The sequence below is a fragment of the Lemur catta genome, chromosome 1, assembly GCF_020740605.2.
Source record: "Lemur catta isolate mLemCat1 chromosome 1, mLemCat1.pri, whole genome shotgun sequence".
Lineage (NCBI taxonomy): Eukaryota > Metazoa > Chordata > Mammalia > Primates > Lemuridae > Lemur > Lemur catta.
The window spans coordinates 87,694,498-87,719,927 of NC_059128.1; the positions used below are offsets into that span (position 1 = coordinate 87,694,498).

The following is a 25,430-nucleotide window of genomic DNA, read 5'->3' on the forward strand; positions in this document are numbered from 1 at the left end:
GGGAACATTCAACATCCCTTTTCTAGCTGTTTGAAACTATATATTATTGTTAACCATAGTCTACCATACAGTGGAATAGAACACTAGAGCTTATTCCTCCTATCTAGCTGTAACCTTGTATCCTTTAAACAAATCTCTATATATCTCCCCCCACCCTTCCCAGCCTCTAGTATCTACTGTTTTACTTTATACTTCTATGAAATCAACTTTTAGCTTCCACATGTGAGTGAGAACATGTGGCATTTGCCTTTCTGTTCCTGGCATATTTCATTTAACATAATATCCTCCAGTTCCATCTATGTTGTCACAAATTAGATAATTTCATTTTTTTTAATGGTTGACTAGTATTCCATTGTCTATACCACACCACATTTTCTTTATCCGTTGTTGTTGCGTACCTAGGTTGATTCCATATCTTGACTATTGTGAACAGTGCTGCAATAAACATGGGGGTCATTTTTGATATACTGATTTCATTTCCTTTGGATAAATGTCCAGTAGTGCAACTGCTGAATCATATGGTAGTTCTATTCGTAGTTTTTTGAGGAACCCCCGTACTGTTCTCTATAGTGGCTATACTGGTTTACATTCCCACCAACAGTGTATGAGAGTTCCCTTTTCTTTGCATCCTCGCCAGCATTTGTTATTTTTTGTCTTTTTTATAATAGCCATCCTAACTGGGATGAGATAACTCATTATGGCTTTGATTTGCAATTTCCAGATGATTAGTGACGCTGAGCATTTTTTTCCATATACCTGTAGACCATTTGTATATTTTCTTTGGAGAAAGGACTCATGTCCTTTGCCTATTTTTTAATCAGATTGTTCTTTTTTTTGCTGTTGAGATGCTCAAGTTCCCTGTATATTCTAGATATTAATCCCCTGTTGGATGAATAGTTCTCAAATATTTTCTCCCATTCTGTAGATTGTCTTTTCACTCTGTTGATTGTTTCCTTTGCTATGCAGAAGCTTTTGTTTATTTTTGCTTTGGTTGACTATGCTTTTCAGGCTTATTCATAAGATCTTTTCCCATATCAATGTCCTAAACCCTTTCCCCTATGTTTTTTTCTACTTGTTTTATTAGTTTCGTGTCTTACATTTATGTTTTTGATCCATTTTGATTTGAGTTTTATACAGGGTGAGAGGTGGGGGTCTAATTTTATTCTTCTGCATATGGGTTTCCAGTTTTCCCAGAACCATTTGTTGAAGAAACTGTCCTTTCCCCGATGAGTGTTCTTAGTGCTTTTGTCAAAAATCAGTTGGCTGTAGGTATGTGGATTAATTTCTGGGTTCTCTATTTTGTTCTGGTATATGTGTCTGTTTTTATGGCAGTGTCATGCTGTTTTGCTTAGTGTAGCTTTGAAGTATATTTTGAAGTCCGGTACTGTGATTCTTCCAGCTTTATTTTTGTTCTGTTTTTGTTTTTGCTCAGGATTACTTTGGCTATTCAGGGTCTTTTGGGGTTCCACACAAATTTTTAGATTTTTTTCCTGTTTCTATAAAAAATATAATTGGCTATTTTGATAGGGATTGAACTGAATCTGTAGATTGCTTTGGGTAGGATGGTCATTTTAACAATCTTAATTCTTCTGATCCATGAGCATGGGATGTCTTTTCATTTGTCTGTATCCTCTTCAATTTCTTTCATCAGTATTTTGTAGTTTTCCTTGTACAGGTCTTTGACTAAATTTATTCCTAGGTATTTTATTTTATTTTTTTGTAGCTATTATAAATGGAATTGCCTTCTTGATCTGTTTTTTCAGCTAGTTGATAAACATAGTTTTTAATCTTCAAAAAGAAAAAACCCAGTATGGTATTTTTCCATTTTACAAGGGGATAGTAGGTAAATATTAAAGGTTAAGGACTTGCTTATGGTTACAAATACCAGTACATGTCTAAATGAGGAATCAAACTTAGACATGGCTACTTTCAAAGTCCAATCTATCTCCGCTATATAAATCTGCCTTTCCCTGAAATGTAAAAGGTTTTGGGCCTTATTCTGTAGCAGTGGTAAACATTTAAATACAATTTGGAAGGAGTCTTTTTCATAGTTTATGCTTTTTATAGACTTTAAGAAAATCTTTATAAAGGTTTTCATCTTCCAGTCTTTTAAAGTTTTTATTTCTTATGGTTAATTAAAATGGCTATTTCATTTGGTGGATCATTTCAGTTAATTTTTGAATGGAGTGTGGCAACTAGAAGTGAACACATTTGGTCCTTTAACATTCATGGACCTAAATACTATAGTTTGATGACATCAGTGAACTGCACAGTAAAGAACTCTGAAATTCACTCCACCATTATACAATGAAAAAACTGGCCAAAATGGTCAATATCAACTTTTCAGAACTCTGGAAATTAACTAAAGGTTTGCAGCAAAATGGGGAGTATTTATTGAAGAAAAATGGCTGAATGCAGTAAGAATAGCTCTGTGCCATTTTAACTTGCTCTAGTCTGATCCCTCATTCTCCAGCAGGAGCCCTGAAGACTAACAGCCCATATTCCCAGTACAGTCTGGTGGACACTAAAATAAACATAACATAGCTAGGAGCTCTCACAAAGCCTCATTCCAAACAACTGTCATTATTTTGCTTGTGTGGCAGATTCCCTGGAAGACCCCACCTGATACAGAGGAACAAAAAAAGACATTAGACATATAGAAAACAAATAAAAAAATAGCAAATGTAAACCCTACTTTATCCGTAATTACATTAAATATAAATAGATTAAATTCTCCAGTTAAAAGGCAGGGATAGACAGAATGGATTCAAAACAAAATGTGATCAAGCTATATGTTAGCTACATACTACATAAATACTGTAGATTCAAAGACACAAACAGGTTGAAAGTAAAATAATAGGAAAAGATATAGCATGCAAACAGTAACTGAAAGAGGACTGGAGTGTTTTTTTCTAATATCAGAGAAAAAAATTTTAAGGCAAAAACTTACAAGAGAACCCCAAAACAATAAATGTTCGCATGGATGCAGAGAGATAGAAACACTCATACACTGCTGGTGGGACTGCAAACTAGTACAACCTCTGTAAAAAGTAATATGGAGATACTTCAAAGAGCCACAAGTAGACCTACCATTTGATCCAGCAATCCCATTACTGGGCATCTACTCAAAGGAACAAAAGACATTCTATAAAAAAGACATCTGCACTCTAATGTTTACAGCAGCACAATTCACAATTGCAAAGATGTGGAAACAACCCAAGTGCCCATCAATACATTAATGGATTAATAAAATGTGGTATATGTATACCATGGAGTTCTACTCAGCCACAAAAAACATTGGTGATCTAACACCTCTTGTATTATCCTGGATAGAGCTGGAGCCCATTCTACCAAGTGAAGAATGGAAAAACAAACACCATACGTACTCACCATCAATACCAGTTAATTGGTATTAACTGACTTAAATGATGGGTGCTGGGCAGGTTGGAGGGGGAGAAGGGGATGGGTATATTCATACCCAACGGGTGCAGTGTGCACTGTCTGAGAGATGGACATGCTTGAAGCTCTGACTTGGGTGGAGCAAAGGCAATATATGTAAACTAAACATTTGTACCCCCGTAATATGCTGAAATAAAAAAAAAACTTACAATAGACACATTATTTCATGACAAAATGATGAATCCATTAAGAAGCTATAAAAGTCATAACCTTTTATGTACCAAACAACTGAGCTCCAAAATACATGGAACAAAAATCAACAAAATAAAGGGGGAAACAGACAATTCAACAATAGCTAGAGACTTCAATATTCCACTTGCAACAATGGATACAACTAAGCAGAAGATCAACAAGGACACAGATGACTTAACAACATTATAAATCAACTAGAACTAACAGAGACCTACAGAACACTCCACCACCCAACAAGAACAGAAAAACATTCTTCTCAAGCCCATAAGGAATATTCTACAGGACAGATCACATGTTACCTTATAAAAAAGTCACAATAAATTTAAAAGGACTGAAACCAAAAAAATTATTTTCTCTGACCATAATGGAATGAAATTAGAAATCAGTAACTGAAGGAAATGGAAATTCACAAATATGCAAAAATTAAACAAATTCCTAAACTATCAATGGGTCAAAGAAGAAATCAGAAGAGAAATTAAAAAATACTTGATATAAAAATGAAAGTAGAGCATAGAAAAATATATGGGATGTAGCAAAAGCATTGCTTAGCAGGACATTTATAGCTACACATGCCTACATTAAAAAAGAAGAAAGGTCTCAAATCGATACTAATCTTGCACATTGAGAAACTAGAAAAAATAAGAGAAAACTATACCCAAAGCAAGCATAAAGGAGGAAACGATAAGGATTTCAGTGAAAAGAAATGAAATAGGGAATAGAAAAATATTAGAAAAAATTAACAAACCCAAAAGTTGGTTCTTTGAAATATCAACAAAACTGAAAAGTTTAGTTAAACTGACTAACAAAAAAAGAGAGAGAAACTCAAATAACTAAAATCAGAAACGAAAGAGGAGGCATTATTACTGGCCTTAGAGAATATATGAACTATAAGAGAATACTATGAAAACCCATATGCCAACAAATTGGATAATCTATAAGAAATAGAGAAAATCTGAGGACACAAACTACCAAAATGGACTCAAAAAGAAATAGATAATCTGGCCTAAAACAGAGATTGAATTAGTAAATTAAAAAGTACTCACAAAGAAAAGCTCAGGGCTGAATGGCTTCACTAGTGAATTCTACCAAATGTTTAAAGATTAATACCAATCTTTCATAAACTCTTTCATAAAAACAGAAGAGAAGGGAATACTTCTAAACTCATTATATTAAGGCCAGCACTACCCTGATACCAAAACCAGACAAAGATATCACAAGAAAGAAAACTACAGACCGATATGCCTTATGAATATAGATGCAAAAATCCTTAACAAAATACTGAAAAGCTGAATCTAGCAGCATACATAATGGATTATACACCATGACTAAGTGTGATTTATCCCAGAAATCCAAGATGGGTACAACATACAAAAACAATCAATAATCAAGTTGGAAGCCTAACACTTCTCAGTTTAGAAACTTACTACAAAGCTAATCAAGATAATGTAGTTAGTACTGGCACAAAGACAGATTAATAGAGCAATGGAACAGAATTCAGAATCCAGAAATAAGCCCACACACCTACGGTCAACTGAGTTCCTATAAGGGTGCCATTCAATGGGGAAGAAACAGTTCAACAAATAATGCTGGCACAATTAGATATTTACATGCAAAAGAATCAATTTGGGCACCTCCCCCGTACTATATATATAAAAATTAACTCAAAATGCAAAGATCCAAATGTATGAGCTAAAACTATAAAACTCGTGAAGGAAAACACAATGTAAATCTGCGTGATGCTGCTTTTGATGAAGTTTCTTAGATAGGATACCTAAAAGCATGAGCAACCAAAGAAAAAATAAATTGGATTTCATCAAAATGAAAAACCTGATCAGAGAACACTATCAATAAAGTGAAGACTGCCCATGGAATGGGAGAAAATATTTGCACATCATAATACGTCTAATAAGAATCTAGTATTCTGAATAAATAATACTTACAACTAAACAATAAAAAGATAAAACACAATTAAAAATGGGCAAAGAATTTGACAAAATATTTCTCCAAAGAAAATATACAAATGGCCAATAAGCACATGAACTTAGCATCATTAGTAATCAGAGGAATGCAAATCAAAACTATGGGCTACCACTTTGCATGCACTAGAATGGCTAAAATAAATAAGAAATAAGCATTGGCAAAGATGTGGAGAAATTGCAACCCTCATACATTGCTGGCAGGAATGTGAATGGTGCAGCCATTTTGGAAAACAATTTGGCAGTTCCTCAAACAGTCAAACAAAAGGGTTTCCATATGATCCAGCAATTCCACTCCTAGGTATACTCCCAACAACTAAAAATACATGTCCACACAAAAATTTACAGACAAATATCCATAGCAGCATTATTCATAATAACCAAAAAGTAGAAACAACTCAAATGTTCATCAACTAATGAATGGATAAACAAAATGTAGTACATTCATACTATGGAAAATTATTTCAACTGTAAAAAGGAATGAAGTACTGGTACATACTACAACATAGATGAACCTTGAAAACATTGTGTGAAGTGAAGCAAGCCAGATAAAAAAGGCCTCATAACATATGATTCCATTGATAGGAAACGTCTAAAATAGGCAAATTCCTAGAGACAAAAAGCAGATTATCTGTTGCTGGGACCTACCTGGGAGGAGGGAAGACAAATAGCAACTGCTAATGGATATGAGGTTTTGGGGAGGTGATGAAAATATTCTGTTATCAGTGGTGACTGACGCACAACTTTGTAAACATATTAAAAACCACTGAACTGGTGCAATTTAAAATGGTGAATTTTATAATATATGATTTAGATCTCAAAAATAAAAGAAGGAAAATAAAAAATTATAGTTTCTACTATATGTGAATAACCATGTTAATGTATGACATGCAGTAATTGTTAAGACTAGAGAGTGAAACACTGACTCACTTGCTGAAATGTGGGTCTAGCCAATCATGTTTATATCTCAGTAATGCTTCACTGTCTTCAAATCATCAAGACCTATGCAGTCTCCAAGAAATGATAACATATTTTTTGTATGTTAACAATAGCTCCAAATTAGGTAATAAATAAATGATAGAACTGCTAATTTTCTTAGATGTGATCGAGATATATGGTTATAAAAGTGATTGTATTCTTAGGAGAAATACCATGACAGCTATAACTTACTTTCTTAAACGGTATGGGAAAAAAAATGTTGAGCCCCTAAGGTGAAGCGTATATAGATATTCTTATATTATTCTCTCAACATTTCTGTTATGTTTGAAAATTTATTTAATAGGAAATTGGAGAGGAAATTGCCCTGGAAATAAAATGATCCTTCAGAGTAGATGATGATGGCAATGAACAGAAAGTGAAAAGATCTAAAACAAAGTAATAGTATTTCCAAAACTAGAAATTCATAAAGATCTTGCAATGCCTACTTGGCAAATTTCAGGTTGCATTACTTGGTAGCATCACGGTTTTGTAGAAGGGTGAAATATTTCTAGTTTCGTTATTTTTCTGATGGTACCCAGTACAGCTGATCTTTTTGGATGTGGCACAATATAATGGCTCTTCCTCCCAGGATATAATTTGTACAGATTTTTCTAATTCATTTGTAAATGGTAGTTAAAAACTCTCTATGCTAAATAATAGCTTATTTTCTTAAATGCACGTCTATTTGCCCACACTGAAGTTTCCTGATAAAAAACGCTTATGTTGGCTGGGCAAAGTGGCTCATGCTGTAATCCTAGCACTTTGGGAAGCCGAGATGGGAGGACTGCTTGAGGCCAGGAGTTCAACACCAGCCTGAACAACAGTGAAATCTTGTCTCTACAAAAAAACAGAAAGATTAGCCAGGCGTGTGCCTGTAGTCCCAGCTGACTGGGAGGTTGAGGCAGGAGGGTCGCTTGAGCCTAGGAGTTGGAGGTTGCAGTGAGCTATGATGATGCCACTGCACTCTAGCACAGGGGACGAGCAAGATCCTGTCTTAAAAACAAAATAAAACAAAACAAAAAAAACTCATGTGGATTTTCCTGCTAACTTAATGCCTTTTGGACTTTGTTCTTATAGTTTATTCACTGCTAGTGTTCTTGACTTTATGAGAGAGCTCAGTGTGAACTGCCTCTCCTTTCCCATGGTCCAGGGAGGACTAACCTGCTGTTTCCACTTCATTTTTAAAGATGTATTTGTTAATCTTTTGAAAAGTTGGAATAGCCTTTACTCTTCAATCTAAACATAATAATACAAATTAAACATACAGGCATATCTGACAGGGTCAAATAAAAATGCTTATATAGCTCCTATGTAATTTCTTAGATTAATTTTAATTGCAAAAACACACTAGGGATATAGCATATAGTAAGGCAGGGAGGAGAGACTCCAACTTAGGATAGCCCAAGTTAGGCTATCTAGTAAAATAACAATAAGTGTGTTTGACCACATAGAGTAGTATCCTTCTGCTTCTTATCCACAACTATAATTAAGGAGCTTAATTAAACATAGACAAAGACAACAGAAGGCCTATATTCTTTAAACTATCGTAATTTACCATCAGCATTCCTTCTCACTAAATTTTCTGAAGCTAGAAAATAATAAATAAAAACCCACAGACACTTAAAAACATTAATTAAATGTTGAATAATTTTGTTTATTTTTTCAGGTGAATTCATTTCCAACCATAAAAACAGCTATTTGATACAGGGGGCCATCTAATGTGCAATAATATAAAGAATCTTGATTATTATCATTTTGTGACAATTAAATGGCTAATGTAATTAACCAGTTTTATAAAAGAGGATAGAATGTATTAGTACATAAGTACTTCTTTACTGCTAGTCTATCAGTCACACAATAAATAAATATTAAGGAAAAATTAAGGACATTCACAGTTTTAAAGAGATTTAAAATATTAATATCACTATCAATGCAAATGATATAACATATTTTTTCCATTCTAGATCTATGTCTTCCATCCTCAAAAAAAAAAGTCTCCAAGAGACTAGCCTAGATTCATCGAAGAATAGAGAATAATATCTGCTTAAACAATCAACTTTCAAAGGTTCAGTAAGAGCGCCAATGAAATGTTAATTAGCTACACATTCTATAAAGCAACCTTTCTCAACAGAAGCACTATTGACATTTTGGGCTGGTTAATTCTTTGTTGTGGAGGGCTACCCTGTGTTTTGTAGGATGTTATCCAGCAACCCTTGCCCTCTACCCCCTAGATGCCTATCGCACTGCATCCCACACCCCCCACACTCCCCGCTGTTGTGACAACCAAAAATGTCTCCAGACCACTCTCAGTTGAGAAGCAGTACTCAGTAGGTATCAACTTTGGTTTCTTATCAGCAATACTTGGTGAGCTTTTAAAATTCCCAATGCTCAGCTGCTTCCCACATGAATTAAAACAGAATATTTGGCGGATGGGAATCAGACAAAGGTATTTTTTTTGAAAGCTCCTCAGGTAATTCTAATTTTCAGCCAAGGCTAAGAACAACTGCTCTAAAGAGATATGTTTATTTATATAATTCCTATCTCCTTTCCAGGATATCTGTGAATTCTCAGAAAGAGAGGACAGGAGCATTAACACGTAAACCCTGGTCATCTCTAGTCTGGCTACTAAATGAAGCAGTATGCTTCAACCAAGAGCTTCTAAGAAGAGCTAGGTATGGGGAGACTTGTTACAAACTCACATACTTTCAGTAAACAAATTTTAAACCAAGACACCTAACTTAATTTTTAACCAAGTATTTAGAAATTCAACACTACTACTGCTGCTGCCATGTGGTAGTTTGCCTTGGGGAAGGAGAGAATTCGGGTTGAGGGTGGGGTGTGGGGGGAGAAAAGAAAGAAAGAAAGAAAAACAAGGTATGTGTTTCCAAATATATGCTGGGATTTTATATCTTTGAGGGAGAGACTGTAATACATACAAACAATACAATTAATAAAGTTGACGTAAGATTTTTTTTTTTTTTTGAGACAGAGTCTTGCTTTGTTGCCCTGGCTAGAGTGAGTGCCGTGGCATCAGCCTAGCTCACAGCAACCTCAGACTCCTCGGCTTAAGCGATCCTACTGCCTCAGCCTCCCAGCTGGGACTACAGGCATGCGCCACCATGCCCGGCTAATTTTTTCTATATAGATTTTTAGTCGGCCATATAATTTCTTTCTATTTTTAGTAGAGATGGGGTCTCGCTCTTGCTCAGGCTGGTCTCAAACTCCTGACCTCGAGCAATCCACCCGCCTCGGCCTCCCAGAGTGCTAGGATTACAGGCGTGACCCACCGCGCCCAGCCTGACTTAAGATTTTTAAGCATAAGTTTTAAATACTTTTACTATATTATCCAATCAAATTCATTTCAATTATTAGAAAACTTCACTTAATAATTTCAGTGAAGGCAGAATATGGTGAGTTGTAGAGTGAATGAGAGGTGAGGAAATTAAGACAACTTTATCATATTGCCTCTATTGACAAATGTCTCAGAGATCTATAAGTTACTCTGACTTAGGCTGTAACTTGAGATAGTTATATAATGATATGTTGTGTTGCATTGCCAAATGCCAAAATAAATGAAAGATTTTGGTTAAATGTGATGGACAGATCACATGTTTAAAAAAAGTCAGTGTAAGAAATAAAAACACCACCATACTTAAAGGAACAGAGTAACAGCAGTCAGGTATCATCCCCTGCCCACAAGCAGGAGAATTAGCTTAACCCTTTGGAGAAATTTAAAACGAGTGGGTGGAGTTAACAGGGTGCAAAAGTGAGGTGGAAACTAAAGCCAGTTTGGGTGGTAGTTAGGTGGAAATGGTAAACACAGTGGGAATGCAGATTTGTTAGAAGTCTGTTAATAGAACAGTCCATTTCTCCAAATGAACTACTTTCTGAACCCTTCCCTAACCAACAGCCAATGTGTACCCTCTAAGCAGAAGTTTAGAGGACTCTCTGACCCCTGGAGAACATACTGACATTTGTAAGTCTCCCTATATAAGGATCCATTCTGCAGCCAGGGAGGTGGAAGGCCCAGTACCACCACCTTGCAGGCTGCCCAAAAAAAGAAAAAAACCTCTCTCTATATAGCTTGATCACTTAAAAGGGAAGCCCAACAGTAGACAAGCTATGGTGCATACACATGGAACTTCCAAAGGTGGTTTTTTTTTTTTGCTTGCCACATTTAACAGGAACAGAAAACAAAATGATCATCAGACATATGAAGAAAATCTCCAACATGAAGCTAAAAAATAAACTAATGACAACAATAAAAATTCAGCAATAAGAAGCAGAGACAATGCAGAAAATGAAAGAAAAACACATAAAAATTCACATCTCTACATGTTAAGCAACCTACATCCAATTACAAATGCATAAATCCTTAGTCGTTTTACATATTGGAATTTATCTCAATGCTGCCGTGTGTGTGTTCACTCACAGAATCATTGTTTGTTTTATCAAAAGGCTACAATAACCTAGATGTCCATCAACTGAGACCTAAACACATAATGATTCATATGACAGAACAAAATGCAGCCATTAATAACTATATATTCCTCCCCAAAATGAAAGCAAACAGACCATCAGGGCTACTAAAACCAGCTGTATGTTTTTTGGTAAGAAATCCATTTAAGATCAATGCTTGTGTTTCTCCATCATGCAATAGGAAAAAGTAGCAAGAGCCATAGCTGTGGATGCTACCTCCTCTGTTGCTATCTGTTTGCATACATCAGAGTTTCTGGGTTGGTTCAATTCACCAGCTTCTTCTATTGGTCAGACTTCAAGACCAGGAATAATTTTAGATAAAGATTTTAGAAACATAACAATGTAAACCACTTAAAACAAAATGACACAAATGGCAAAAATAAAAGAATGAACAAATACATGTATCAGAAAGAAATCCTGAATAGCTCACAAACAGATATCACAGGAGAATTCAAGGCAAAATATGACATAGCACCATTTTTTTGTTGACAATAAGTAAAAACTAAAGATATAAAATTATGAAACTTTTTTTGTGTCATACAGCCCTAAAACCTGCAAAGCAAGACTTATTAAAAATACTATAAGGAACTGTGAGAAACATTATTTTTGTGAAAGATTAACATACTACTCATCAACTGATTAAACAGACAAAAATGAAGAATATTTTGCAGACTTTGGAGGATTTGCAAAATATAAGAAAGTGGATTCAGTGGAATCAATGAAATGAAATGAAACAGTGTGATATAAAGAGAATGTCCAGCAATATTTACAAAAACTGATAATTTGTTAGACTGAAAAGTGAACCTCAATATAAAAATCAGAAATAAGGCCAAATTTTCTGACTACAGTATAAAAAGTATAAAACAAAGCAAAGTGAAATAAACTCCTTCAAACACATGAAAAGTTTTATAAAAAAGACTTCTAACTAATCTGGGTTAAAGAAGAAAGCAAAACTATAATGCTATCCTATCAGACAATAATGGCAATTGTAACAACTCATATCCATATCTAACAGGATATAGCCAAAACTATAATCAGAGGCAAATTCATAGATATAAATGTTCATATCTTAAATTGAATGAAAACACAGTAAGCACTGCATTTAAAGAGTAAAAAAAGAAACATAAGTTCAGGAGGAAGAAAAATAAAGCCATCTAATAAAGGAAAAAACAGATAAGAAAATAAAGCTGATAAATCAATCTGATTTCTTTGTCTTAAATAAAAAGAAAAACCAATAAAGGTAAATTAGGCTAGGTGAAATATGAAAAAAAGAGGAAAATACAAATGTATAAAACTGGAACTATCAAAAAATATGTAACAGATACAGAAGATATTAAATTTATGAGAGAACAGTATATATAATCGTATGCTAACAGATTTGAAAACATGAATGAATTCCAGGAAAAACAAATTACCAAAGTTGACTAATGAATTAAAAACCTAACCAGCACAAAACACAAAAAATTGTCAAAGAATTACCTCCAACAAAGGCTCCAGGCCTAGATGGTTTTATAGTTGAGTTCTTTAAAACTTTCAAGAATAAATAAGTCCCATGCTATATAAATTGTTCCAGAGCACAGAAAATTAGGGAAAGAGTTCCAATTCATTTTACGAAGCTGGCCTAACCCTGATATCAAAACCTGACAAAGATAGCACAAAAAGAGAAAATTATAGACCAAATTCACTTGTGAATATAGATACAAAGATCCTAAATAATATACTTGAAAACAGAGCTCAATGGTACACTACAAGATTACACATCCTGACATGAGGAGGAAATTCATTCTAAGAATAAAAGTTTATATTAGGTAATATCTTTATAAAACACATCACACATCAATAAGTTAAAGAAGAAGCACTTTACAAAATAATGTCACCAGATGCCAAAAAAGCATTTGATGAATTTCAATATCCATTTCTCATAAAAAAGGAAAACAACATCTTGGTCAACTATAAATGATGCATCCTTAACATCAGAGAACTCACTGTAAGAGAAAATGACACCTATCATTGCTATATTTAAAATCAGAAGCCTACCAAATGTAATAACAAAGTAAAGACAATGAAGAAGAAACACAGAATAAACTACCCAGAAAAGTTAAAAGTAACAACTGAAAAATAAGGATTAACAAAATTCAGTTAATATAAAATGATTTCCTATAAACCAAAACAAATAGTAAAACAATGGGAAAATATTTTTATAATATAACATAATAAAATATTACTAATATTTTATTGCATATTGAATATTTTAGGAATAAATTTAATGAGAAATTAGTAGATTTAATTGAAGGGAAAAAAGTAAAACTTTACTGAAGAACATGAAAGAAAGATGTAAATTAAGAAACATACTTCTAGTCTGAAGTTACTTTTTCTAAAATAAATTTTCATAGTTAGTGAATTTTTGAATCAAAATCCTTTTGGGGTTTCCTTTTTCAAAAGTAGAGAGGTCATTTGCAACTTCATAGGAAAAAATTAATTGGTTAGAAAATAAAACCACGAAAAATTGTGAACAAGAAGGATAAGAAAGGCTAGTCCTATCAGCTATTTAAACATTTAATAGTTAAAATACTTAAATGGTACTGGCATAAGAACAAAGAACATAAAGGAAGAAAATTGAGTCCAGAAGGCTTTAGAAAGATGAAGTTAACTAACTTATGGATCAGTGTTAAGAGAGAAAAATTATTCAATAAAAGCGTTGGGATAATTAGCCATTCAGAAAAAATTAAAATAAGTGCCTCATCTAATGACATTTACCAAAATAAATAGTAGATAAACTAAAGGGTTTTATATGAAAAATAAAATAATACCTAGGAAAAATACAAGTGAGTACTCGGCAGCTAGCGGCATGGGGAAGTTTTTTTAAGCATAATTGCAATTTTCTAAGCTATGACGAAAGTGGACAGATAAGACTACTTAAACAAATGAACTAAAATTAAATAACAAACAGCAATCTTGAAAAAATATTTACATTTTAATTTTGATATCTTTACTATATAAAGATTCATAATCATTAAGAAACAGACACATAGAAGACAAGAATGGACATATTAGAAAGAAATGCATTTAGTGAATAATATAGAAGTAACAATTATATTAATATAATCGTTAGCTAGCAATCCCAATTCTCATAATTTACACTAAATTATACAGACAAGGATGTACACTGCAGAATTATATGCAACTACTTCCCTACCCCAAAACTACATAAACTTTGTGGCCAAAACATGTACATAAAAGAAGGCATTAGAAAAACTAAAAGGAAACAAAGCAAATGGTTATTTTCAGGTGGTGAGATTACTGGCGTTAACTCTTCTTTATACATGTATAATCATTTGCCAAAACTTTCATGATGAGTACTCATTATTTTATAGAACATGTGTGATTATTAGAATTCAAACGTTTCAACAAATAAAACAGCTCACAAAGGTTTGTAAATTAAACTGTCTCTGCATGCTGAAAGCTCTTTAAAGCTTTGTAGTTCTATTAATATCTTAATTTGGCATGAAAATACAGTTAAAAGAAGCCAGTCATTACTGTCTTAGATTGTATCTTCATTTTTTTTAATCAAATGGATTTTGATTTTAATGACTGGTAAAGGAATTGATTTTTGCACAAATATATCTAAACATCACTGCAATGAATTTTAAAGGGGTCCATAACACAGCAGGAATAGCTTAAAATGAAGGTATATTTCATATTAATAACATCATTTTTTTCGGTGAATATTTAGAACAGAATCCATTTAAGACTGGTCATTCTATGTTAAGTTTTTATTAAGGAAACTTCATTTAGGCACTCCAAGTAAAAAAATGAGTAGTCTAAAACGCCTTTAGGAAAGGACAAAATTTCCTTAAAAATCTCTATTGACAGGAGGTATTATTTTGTGTCTAACTGAAATCTCTCCTGTGATTTTTTTTTTTTTTTTTTTTTGAGACAGAGTCTCACTCTGTTGCCTGGGCTAGAGTGCTGTGGCGTCAGCCTAGCTCACAGCAACCTCAAACTCCTGGGCTCAAACAATCCTTCTGCCTCAGCCTCCCAAGTAGCTGGGACTACAGGCTTGTGCCACCATGCCCGGCTAATTTTTTCTGTGTATGTTTTTAGCTGTCTGTATAATTTCTGTCTATTTTTAGTAGAGATGGGGTCTCACTCTTGCTCAGGCTGGTCTCGAACTCCTGAGCTCAAACAATCCACCCGCCTTGGCCTCCCAGAGTGCCAGGATTACAGGCGTGAGCCACTTCGCTCGGCCTCTCCTGTAATTTAAAACTCTTATTCTTAAAAAATATACAGCGATAGTCCATTTTGTTTTTTTTAGACAACAAAAATTTAACTAGGTATTTCCTAATACCTTGATCTACTTTTTACTTTCCTGTACTCTTTCTACATTTTTCATCTCTCCCAAATTATGTAAACCTACGTGGCAAATTATGGTTTTAGGCAATGTAGAACCAAAGGAGAGAATAACCTGAAGCTCCCACACGCTGTAACTCTGTGGAAACATGAACATACTTTCTTAGTACATGTAATGCTACTAAGCTATGTCTCTTACAATACCCACATTATTTGTATGCACATATACTAATTGTACATGTACTAATTCATACGTTGAGCAGCTTATTTATCTATACTAAGTGGAAGTCCTAGCCAAATAATATTAGTAGTATTTCTAACTACTTATACAATGTTTTCTACTGACTCAGTTTGATATCACTTAAATTTACCAAGTTTGCCTTCTTGTCTAGTATGAGCCACTCATATCTGAGTTCTAGTCTTAGATCTGGGAAAGTCACTTAACTTCTCTGAGTGTCAATGTTTTCATCTACAAAAAGGAAACAAAGAGCACAGTAGAAGACTTACAAAGGCCTTTACAACACAAATTTTATTATCAATGTCAGGGATCGTATTCTATTCTTATTACTCTCAATATTAAATTAGTGCTACCTATGTGAAAACACTGTGGGGAGTAAAACAGTAAATAAGGTATATTCTTAGTAAAATGTTTTTTTGAACTAAAATACCAGACTCAAATACTTTGTGTATACTAGTATATTATTGTTTGCACAATTCTCTCCAATTCTTTTTAAAACTCTAGTCTCTCTAAATCACTCCCAGAAAAATAGTATAGAAAAATATGACCAGGCCTTGCCAAAGTCAGGACATTTTTAGGAATATATGGACTGCTATCATGGACCAGGATCACACTTCCACAAATTTAGGTGCTGTCTCTAATGCTGATATGAAGGGTTGTGTAGATAAAGTTCATCACTTCAAAATATATGAATATCCTGTGCTCCCTTTTTAGTCCATCATGGAAATGTCATATATTTATTTGCCCAATTTGCCTTTTGGGAAACTAGCAAGACATCTTTGGCTAATTAGTTTCTCAACATTTCCTACTTCAGATAACTTTTAGAATTTTAGAGCTAAAAGAAATGTCATACATCTTCAATTGCCTCATTTTACAAATGAGCCAACTGACAAAAAGTGGTTAAAACACAAGTATAATGACGGAATCTCTTCTCTTGATCTTCAATCCAGGGTTTCTTCACATATCACAAGTTTGCCTGATATTTATAACCTTTTACCAAATGCAAGTTTTCTTTGAAGTTTCAGAGGGTGATCTCTATTTTAATTAACTTGAATTTAATGAAGAATTCATGCTTACTATAAATACACATATTCTTGATAAGGATAGGGACTGTATCTGTCTTACTGAAACCCAGAATTTATCACGGGGTTTGGTATATAGCAGGTATTCAATAGTTTGTTGTATTGAGAGAACAAACAACTTGGATCACATGCACTCTTAGTTTAAACCTTTCCAAACAGGAAACAGAAAAAAATCTAAAGTTCTCCAGTTTAACTTTGTTCTCTTGATCATTTTAGACGTTTTGCTCTAGTCTTTCCTCCAGCTTCATTATGGATTTTTGGGTGAGAAAATAAGAATTTAGAATGAGAGTATAAAGTTTTCTTTTTAGATACCAATAATCTTCTCAGTAAGTTTAGTTCCTTTGCATTATCTTACATTGGTTAACAACAGCACTCATTTAACACTTTTCTTCAAATTGTGTAAATACAACACATTAATGCTTGTTGGTTTGACACTTCAGTATCCCCCCAAATTTGGTTTTATTTATTCTGCCAGAAAATTCCTTCTTCCAAATCAATTTTTAAAATGTTAAACAAGACTAGATTTAGCACCTATTATTAACCTTCTCTATCCAGAAGGGCTCATTTGCCATTTGTTTTCTATATTTAAATAAATTACATGTATAACCAAATTTATTTGAGTGTCTAATATGTGCAAGTCACTGAACTCGCTTGTCCTCGAGCCAGGTTCAGTAGCTCACACCTATAATCCTACCACTTTGGGAGGTTGAGGTGAGGTGGGAGGACTATTTGAGGCCAGTAGTTTGAGACCAGCCTGGGCAACAAAGTGAGACCCTGTCCCTACAAAAAAATTAAGAAATTAGCTGGGCATGGTGGTGTGTACCTGTAGTCCCAGCTATTTAGGAGGCTGGGGTGGGAGGATTGCTTGAGCCCAGGAGTTCAGAGTTGCAGTGAGCTATGATAATGCCACTGACTCTAGCCCGAGCGACAAGAGTGAGACTCTGTCTAAAATTTCATAATATTCTTTGGTTGGTATGGAGAAGAATTAGAAGAATTTTTGATTCATGAAAAGGGACTTTAAAAAGTCAAGGTTGTTCAATGTTTTAGTTTTTTCTTATGCATTGACTTATTTATTGCCTTCCACTGTCCTTCTAACCCCAGAGACACACTTTCCATCATCTTAAGAACGCTACAGGAATCCTTTTATTCAGCAATCCTATGCCATTGTCCCTGTATTCTCAGACATCCCTCCTGTCATCCTGAAGAACTCTACAGAACTCCTTTTATTTTGCCCTTTATTGCATATGTCACCAGAGAAGCTCAGAGCTGGAAGTAATCTTAGAGATTTCTAACTGCAACTCCCATACACCAGCTTGAGATTCATCAATGATGAAAAAAAAATCACCGTGGCCAAGTATAGTACTTTACCTCTTCAATACATCAGCATGCTGTATCATACATAATACTTACTTGTACTCATCGTACACTTCCTGTTTGGGTAGTGAAGTCTCAGGATGTTCCTCTAGGGTATTCCGAATCCAGGAAAAGGCATGCATTTGCTGTGCCCGACTAGATGACATGGCATTCTGATCACTGATCATAAAATAAGAATATGTTTTAGCTCAACCAAACATTAGTTCATTGATTTTGTGACCCAGGCCTAAATGTTACACTAAAGAACTGTGTGCAAATACACTATTAATGACCAAACCATACTTAGAACACGCCCAGTATTCTCTATACAAATCGTCCACCCGTGGTTGTGAGTTATTTTCTACACTAGCATTAGACAGAAGTTACTGCCCTATTCCATCCCTCCTATGGTCTCTAAAGTGGCATAGGTGATGGACAACATGTTTTGGTCAAAATTACCTCTAAGTGGTTATTTGTTCACTTACTTGCCTACTCATTTGCCTACACTTACCAAATCATCAAACTTTAAAACAAAAATTACATAAAAATTGTTTATTTCTATTTGGTCTACATTCTCAAAGAATATATATAGAAGTAACTACCTTGAAATCTTACTAAAGCACTGTATGCTCCAGAATGGAATTCACATTAGAGAGATCTTGAAAGGATAAATCTTCCCTACAATCCTTCCTGCAGTCAGGCCACCTGTCTCAGGCTAACATATCCACTAAACATCCAAAACTTTTATTTTTTGGTAGTATCATTTATAAACTAGCCCCATGAAATGGATACCAAGGATAGCATGAGGAAAGCTGCTGTACTGATTCTGACATCCGTCTCAGCTATCTATACAAACAATTTAATGTCAAATAAAATACTGAGCAAGTTTAGCAAGTTTCTAGGAAAGAAAATGATTAAACATTATAAAATTTGGTCTAAGAGAGAAAGGCAAAAAAATTTTCATTCCATTTCTTTTTATATACACTTAAATGAACAGAATTTTATAGGTAATTTATATGAATAAAATAAATTCTGAGAAATACTTAAAAAGGTAAGGAAACTCTTTTTTTTTTTTTTTTTTTTGAGACAGAGTCTCACTTTGTTACCCGGGCTAGAGTGAGTGCCGTGGCATCAGCCTAGCTCACAGCAACCTCAAACTCCTGGGCTTAAGCGATCCTACTGCCTCAGCCTCCCGAGTAGCTGGGACTACAGGCATGAACCACCATGCCCGGCTAATTTTTTTGTATATATATTTTTAGTTGGCCAGATAATTTCTTTCTATTTTTAGTAGAGATGGGGTCTCACTCTTGCTCAGGCTGGTCTCGAACTCCTGACCTCGAGCGATCCACCCGCCTCGGCCTCCCAGAGCTAGGATTACAGGCGTGAGCCACCGTGCCCGGCCTAGGAAACTCTTTTAAGAATAGAATGACTGAAAGAATAACTTCTCTCCACATTTTCTAGATGAGACAAATATTTTTAATGATGAAACTACAGTATACTCCAAGTGCTTAAAATACCTTACATTTATTATATGAATTTATGTTCCATACAGGTAATTTCACTTTATTTTCTGTTTTACATTTTATGATGTGTTTACCTGATAATACTTATAAAAAACTCTCATATCTTATTCTTCACAAAAATGAATAAATAAATATTTATCTGTTTATTATTTGGTCTTCTGTTCAAATTTCACAGTCCCTCACGCTGCATAAATATATCCATCTGTCTACAGAACAAAACCTAAATTGCATTTCATAGCATGTACCCAGTTGCACAAATGAATCAGCAAAAATTGCAGGTAAACACTTAACCAAATATCATAAAAGACAGAAATGAGCTATTATTTTGCCATTCTGTATTCTGATGATTTTAGGAATACTGTAAAACAATAACAATCACAACACACATACTTCACACACATCCTAGGGATATCCTATCATCAACGTAATCATAGCAAAGACAATAATAGATATACCTTTTCTCTCCATTGCTGAGACCAGAAGGCAGCTGAAGGTAGAGGTAGAGTTTCTCTAGGTCTGTAAACTTCTCAACTTCTTGCTGGTTACAAAGGATTAAAAAGAAAGATCTTTTTTTAAACACTCATTTCCTCCCTAACAAAATTACTAATATCTCCCTAAAAGATAATGACTATCTAAATTTAAACCAGATGAAACGAATCATCTGCCAAATAAAACAAAATGTAGGTTTTTTTTCTTATTACTAAAATAGTACAATTAGGTTGCTTGATAAATGTATTGCATATAAAAAGGTAATAAAAGAAAATGGTACTTCCCTATTAGTTCTTATAGGCATAAATAAAATGCTTAGACAAAAGGTTCTCATTTTTAATCACATCTAAAGGAAAAGGGTTTTATAGTATTATAGGACAAGTACTGGACCAGGAGTTAAGAGAAACATTTACTAGTCTTAGCCTAATCATTAACTGGCTATGAGGCTTCAGTGCTCTAGCAAATTTTCCTAACAAACGTAAAAAGAATGCCATGATTTCTAGAATCCTTTTCTAATTCTCAAATACCTAGAACAGGTTACTGATGCTACTGTTACCTGCTGATGGAAGTAGAGTTAAAAATACTGAAAACCAATAACCCTTTCTGGACTATGCAGATGTAATTATTCTTTGACTTGCAACAATGGCTGCTGTTTCGAGAACCTGCTCCTAAGATTCTCTTTTGCTACTGTGCTGCAACTATGTCATTTGTCTATATATCTATAAATGTATCCTTTAAAATAATTCTGCATTCTTCTTTATAGCTTTCTTTCCAAGCTAAGTTTGCTATAGAATAGCTTCAAATGTGCCATAAATCCTATTACAATAAAAATACCCATATAGTAAAATTTTGGTAGCAGAATTTATTCTTGCTTAATAAACCACAGCTTAAACTGAGATCCAATTTTTGAAAAAACTTAAAATGATATAACTGAGCCTATTCTTAGACTCACTAGAACTCATCCATAAAAATTTAATCTTAGAATTTATCCTCATAACTTAATCAATTAAAGAGCTCCCAAGTCTAGTTTTTTAATACCACCGTCCATAGATATTTTACAATTAGCTCTTGCTCCAATACCTAATAAATTTACTAGCTATAGCCTTTATAGTTCTCTCCTCAAAGAAAACACACAAGAGACATTTCCATCTGAACTGTTACTTATCATCACCTTCTTTGCTCTAGTTTCCAGTGTTTGCTCTAGTTTCAGTTTTGGAGTCTGCTTAATTCAGTTCTCTTTGGTGCATCTACATTGATCCCTTATTTAGCCCTCTACCTCTTTGCCCCATCTTCTTCCAGTCTCTTTATTTTCACTGCCACCACATTATTCTAAGTCTTTAGCTATCTTTCTTTCAATAGTAAGAATTTATTCACTCATTTGCTTATTAATTTTGTCTTCTGCTATGTTCCACAAATGATGTAAGATAACTATGAACCTATACTGTGTATCACAGATTATACAGACTGAACAACACAACACAGAAGAACACAGCAACACAGTGTTTGCTTTAAGGATCTTTCAATGATACTTAAATTACTAAAATGTCTAACCGGCTGGTTTCTCTTTCTCTAACATCTCCCTACTTAAATCTGTCTCCTAAAAATGATAAAAGCCATATATGACAAACCCACAGCCAACATCATACTGAACGCAGAAAAACTGAAAGGATTCCCGCTTAGAACTGGAACCAGACAAGGTTCCCTCTATCACCGCTTCTATTCAACATAGTGCTAGAAGTCCTAGCCAGAGCAATCAGACAAGAGAAGGAAATCAAGGGCATTCAAATGGGAGCTGACGATATGATCTTATATCTAGAAAACCCCAAAGATTCTGCCATGAGACTACTGGAATTGATAAACAAATTCAGCAAAGTCTCAGGTTACAAAACAATGTACAGAAATCAGTAGCATTCCTGTACGCCAACAACAGTCAAACTGACAACCAAATCAAAGACTCAATATCCTTCACAATAGCAACAAAGAAAATAAAATACCTAGGAATATATTTAACTAAGGAGGTAAAAGATCTCTACATGAAGAACTATGAAACACTGAGGAAGGAAATAGCAGAGGACGTAAACAGGTGGAAAACCATACAGTATTCGTGGGTCAGCAGAATCAACATTGTTAAAGTGTCTATACTACCCAAAGTAAAAGAATCCTTATTCAATAAATGGTACTGGGAAAACTGGATAGCCACGTGTAGAAGACAGAAACAGGGTCCGCACCTTTCACCTCTCACAAAAATCAACTCATGGTGGATAACAGACTTAAACTTAAGGCATGAAACCGTAAGAATTCTGGAAGAAAATGTTGGAAAAACTCATATAGACATCAGCCCAGGCAAAGAATTTATGAAGAAGACCCCAAAGGCAATCACAGCAACAACAAAAATAAATAAATGGGACCTGATCAAATTTAAAAAGCTTCTGCAAAGCCAAGGAAACTATCATGTGAGCCAACAGACAACCTACAGAATAGGAGAACATATTTGCATGCTACACAACCAATAAAGGGCTGATAACTAGAATCTACATAGAACTTAGGAAAATCAGCAAGAAAAAATCAAACAACTCTATCAAAAAGTGGGCAAAGGACATGAGAAGAAACTTTTCAAAAGAAGATAGACTAATGGTTAACAAACATATGAAAAAATGCTCAACATCAGGGAAATGCAAATCAAAACCACAATGAGATATCATTTAACTCCAGTGAGAATGGCCTTTATCAAAAAGTCCCAAAACAATAAATGTTGGCGTGGACGTGGAGAAATAGGAACATTCCTACACTGCTGGTGGGACTGCAAACTAGTGCAACCTCTGTGGAAAGCAATATGGAAGATACCTTAAACAGATACAAGTAGATCCAGCAATCCCATTATTGGGCATCTACCAAAAGAACAAGGCATTGTATAAAAAAGACATCTGCACTCCAATGTCTATAGCAGCACAATTCACAATTGCAAAGATGTGGAAACAACTCAAGTGCCCATCAATACATGAGTGGATTAATAAAATGTGGTATATGTGTACCATGGAGTTCTACTCAGCCACAGAAAACAATGTTGATCTAGCACCTCTTGTATTATCCTGGATAGAGCTGGAAGCCATTCTACTATGTGAAATATCACAAGGATAGAAAAACAAGCACCACATGTACTCAACATCAAATTTGTATTAACTGATCACCACTTAGGTGCACATATAGTAGTAACATTCATAGGGTGTCAAGCAGGTGGTAGGGGGAGAAGGGGATGGGGATATTCACAGCTAATGGGTGCAGCGTACACCATCTAGGGAATGGACACACTTGAAGCTCTGACTCGGGTGAGGCAAAGGCAATATATGTAACCTAAACATTTGTACCCCCGTAATGCGCTGAAATAAAAAGAAAAGAAAAAAATATCTGTCTCAAATATGTTTCCTGATGTATTCTTTGTCAAATACTATTAACATCACCCACTTAACCCTAACAATGCTGCCTATCATATTACACTCAGAGAAGATTATGTTACAATAGTAAAATATATATATTATTATGGGCAGAATCTGAGAATGTAATAAAAAACATCATTTTTGATCACTAAGAATAAAAAAATCTGCTACTGTTGGTGAAACCTTGGAGTCTATATAATTTTCAAATTTTATATACAGTAGAGGAAAGAATAGAGAAGAAATTCCAGAACAGAGAAAAAATTTCAGAAGATATTCTAAATTAGGATAAAGCACCAAACAGATGATTTAAAGGAGGATGTCAAAAAAGTAGTTTTGAAAAAGAATCAAACTCTGTGACCTATTTTTTTGTTTGGCCACTTAAAAACTGAAAATGTATAAAGGTAACTGTTCAACTACTATTTCATTTGCTGTGTGGAATTCAACACACATAAGAAAAACTTTGGAGAGTGGCACTAAAATTGGTAATAGCAAAATTCTGTGAAGCAAATGGGAACAAAATGACCCAAGTGTGTAGTAATGGTATTAAATAGTTCAGTTCAGCAAGGCTTAGTTCATCATGAAGATATACTGTGTTATTCAATGCTAACCACTGGCTTCTGTTAATAAAACAATGCTTACTGGTCAGAAGAAGACTCTAACCTTGCTTGATTATCAAGGCAAGAATATCATGTGGCAAGTATGTTAAAAATCAGATTATTTGATATGTTTTGTGAAGATTTAAATGTTAACAATAAAAGTTTTCTGTTCCATGTTGAAATTCTTTGGTTGTCAAAAAGAAATATGTTTGACTGGATTTATGAAATCAAAGATGATGGTGCTCCATTGTGAGAGTACCAGAGAAAACACCAACTGCATAAACCTAAAATTAGAATTTTTTATTCAGCCATAAAAGGAAAGGAGTACTGATACCTACTACAACATGGATGAACCTTGAAAACATTATGCTAAGTGAAATAAGCCAGGCACAGAAGGCCACATATTATATGATTCCATTTATATGAAATATCCAGAATGGGCAAATTCCTGGAGACAGAAAGCAGATTAGTGGTTGCCAGAGCAGAAGGAAGGAGAGTATGGGAACTCACTGCTCAATGGGTATAAAGTTTCCTTTTGGGGTGATGAAAATGTTTGGAGCTAGACTGAGGTGGTAGTTGTACAATGGCGTGAATGTACTAAATATCACTAATGGTAAATTTTATGTTACGTGTATTTTGCTACAATAAAAAAACTAATTTTTAACAGACCTTGATATATCTGAAGATTTCACTTGAAACTTCAAATAACAAACACCAATATCCCTACATCCCTACGCTTAAATTTTCTTCTTTTCTTCTTTTTCTTGAGTCAAAGAAGTTCTCAAAACAAAGTTACTGAAAACTTCACATTTAGGGAGAACCTCAAATATCATTCTAGTCCACTGAATGAGCTAGCTGATAATTTCATACTATTATGGTTGAAGATCTTGCCTGAAAGCTTATGAAGACCTCTTTCTCACACATTTCAATCTTTGCAAGAAGATATTCAAAAGGAATCTCTGAACTAAAGTTTGATTTAGATGTCAAACACACTCCAGGAAAGCCCTCTGGAGAATTTTTGGTAAAGTTTCCCTGTTTATTCCCAAGTAAGTGAGCAGACCTTGTATGTCATCATCCCATTTTCATAAGCATACACATTTATGGTTTTTCTGAACTTTTGGCTATGAAAACAAAGCAATGCTACAGACTTAATATTGCAAATTACCAAGATGGTGCTTTGATATTTCACATTGAATGGAAAGGCTTGTAGCAAACAATCAGATTCAACACTCACTTTGAAATGTGACTTAGGGGAAAATAAAGGTATAATGTAAGATCAAG

The 25,430-nt window shown here is 34.3% G+C and overlaps 1 protein-coding gene across 1 annotated transcript in view; it reads right to left on the bottom strand.

The window, feature by feature from the left end:
• Window positions 1–25,430, bottom strand: part of RFX7 (regulatory factor X7) — a 141,279-nt gene that overhangs the window by 21,002 nt on the left and 94,847 nt on the right. The window contains exons 3-4 of the mRNA XM_045529807.1: window positions 20,086–20,168; window positions 18,165–18,287 (exon numbers count right to left, since the gene is read on the bottom strand). Of these exons, the coding sequence (XP_045385763.1) occupies window positions 18,165–18,287; window positions 20,086–20,168 (206 nt within the window). The remainder of the gene's footprint in view (window positions 1–18,164; window positions 18,288–20,085; window positions 20,169–25,430) is intronic.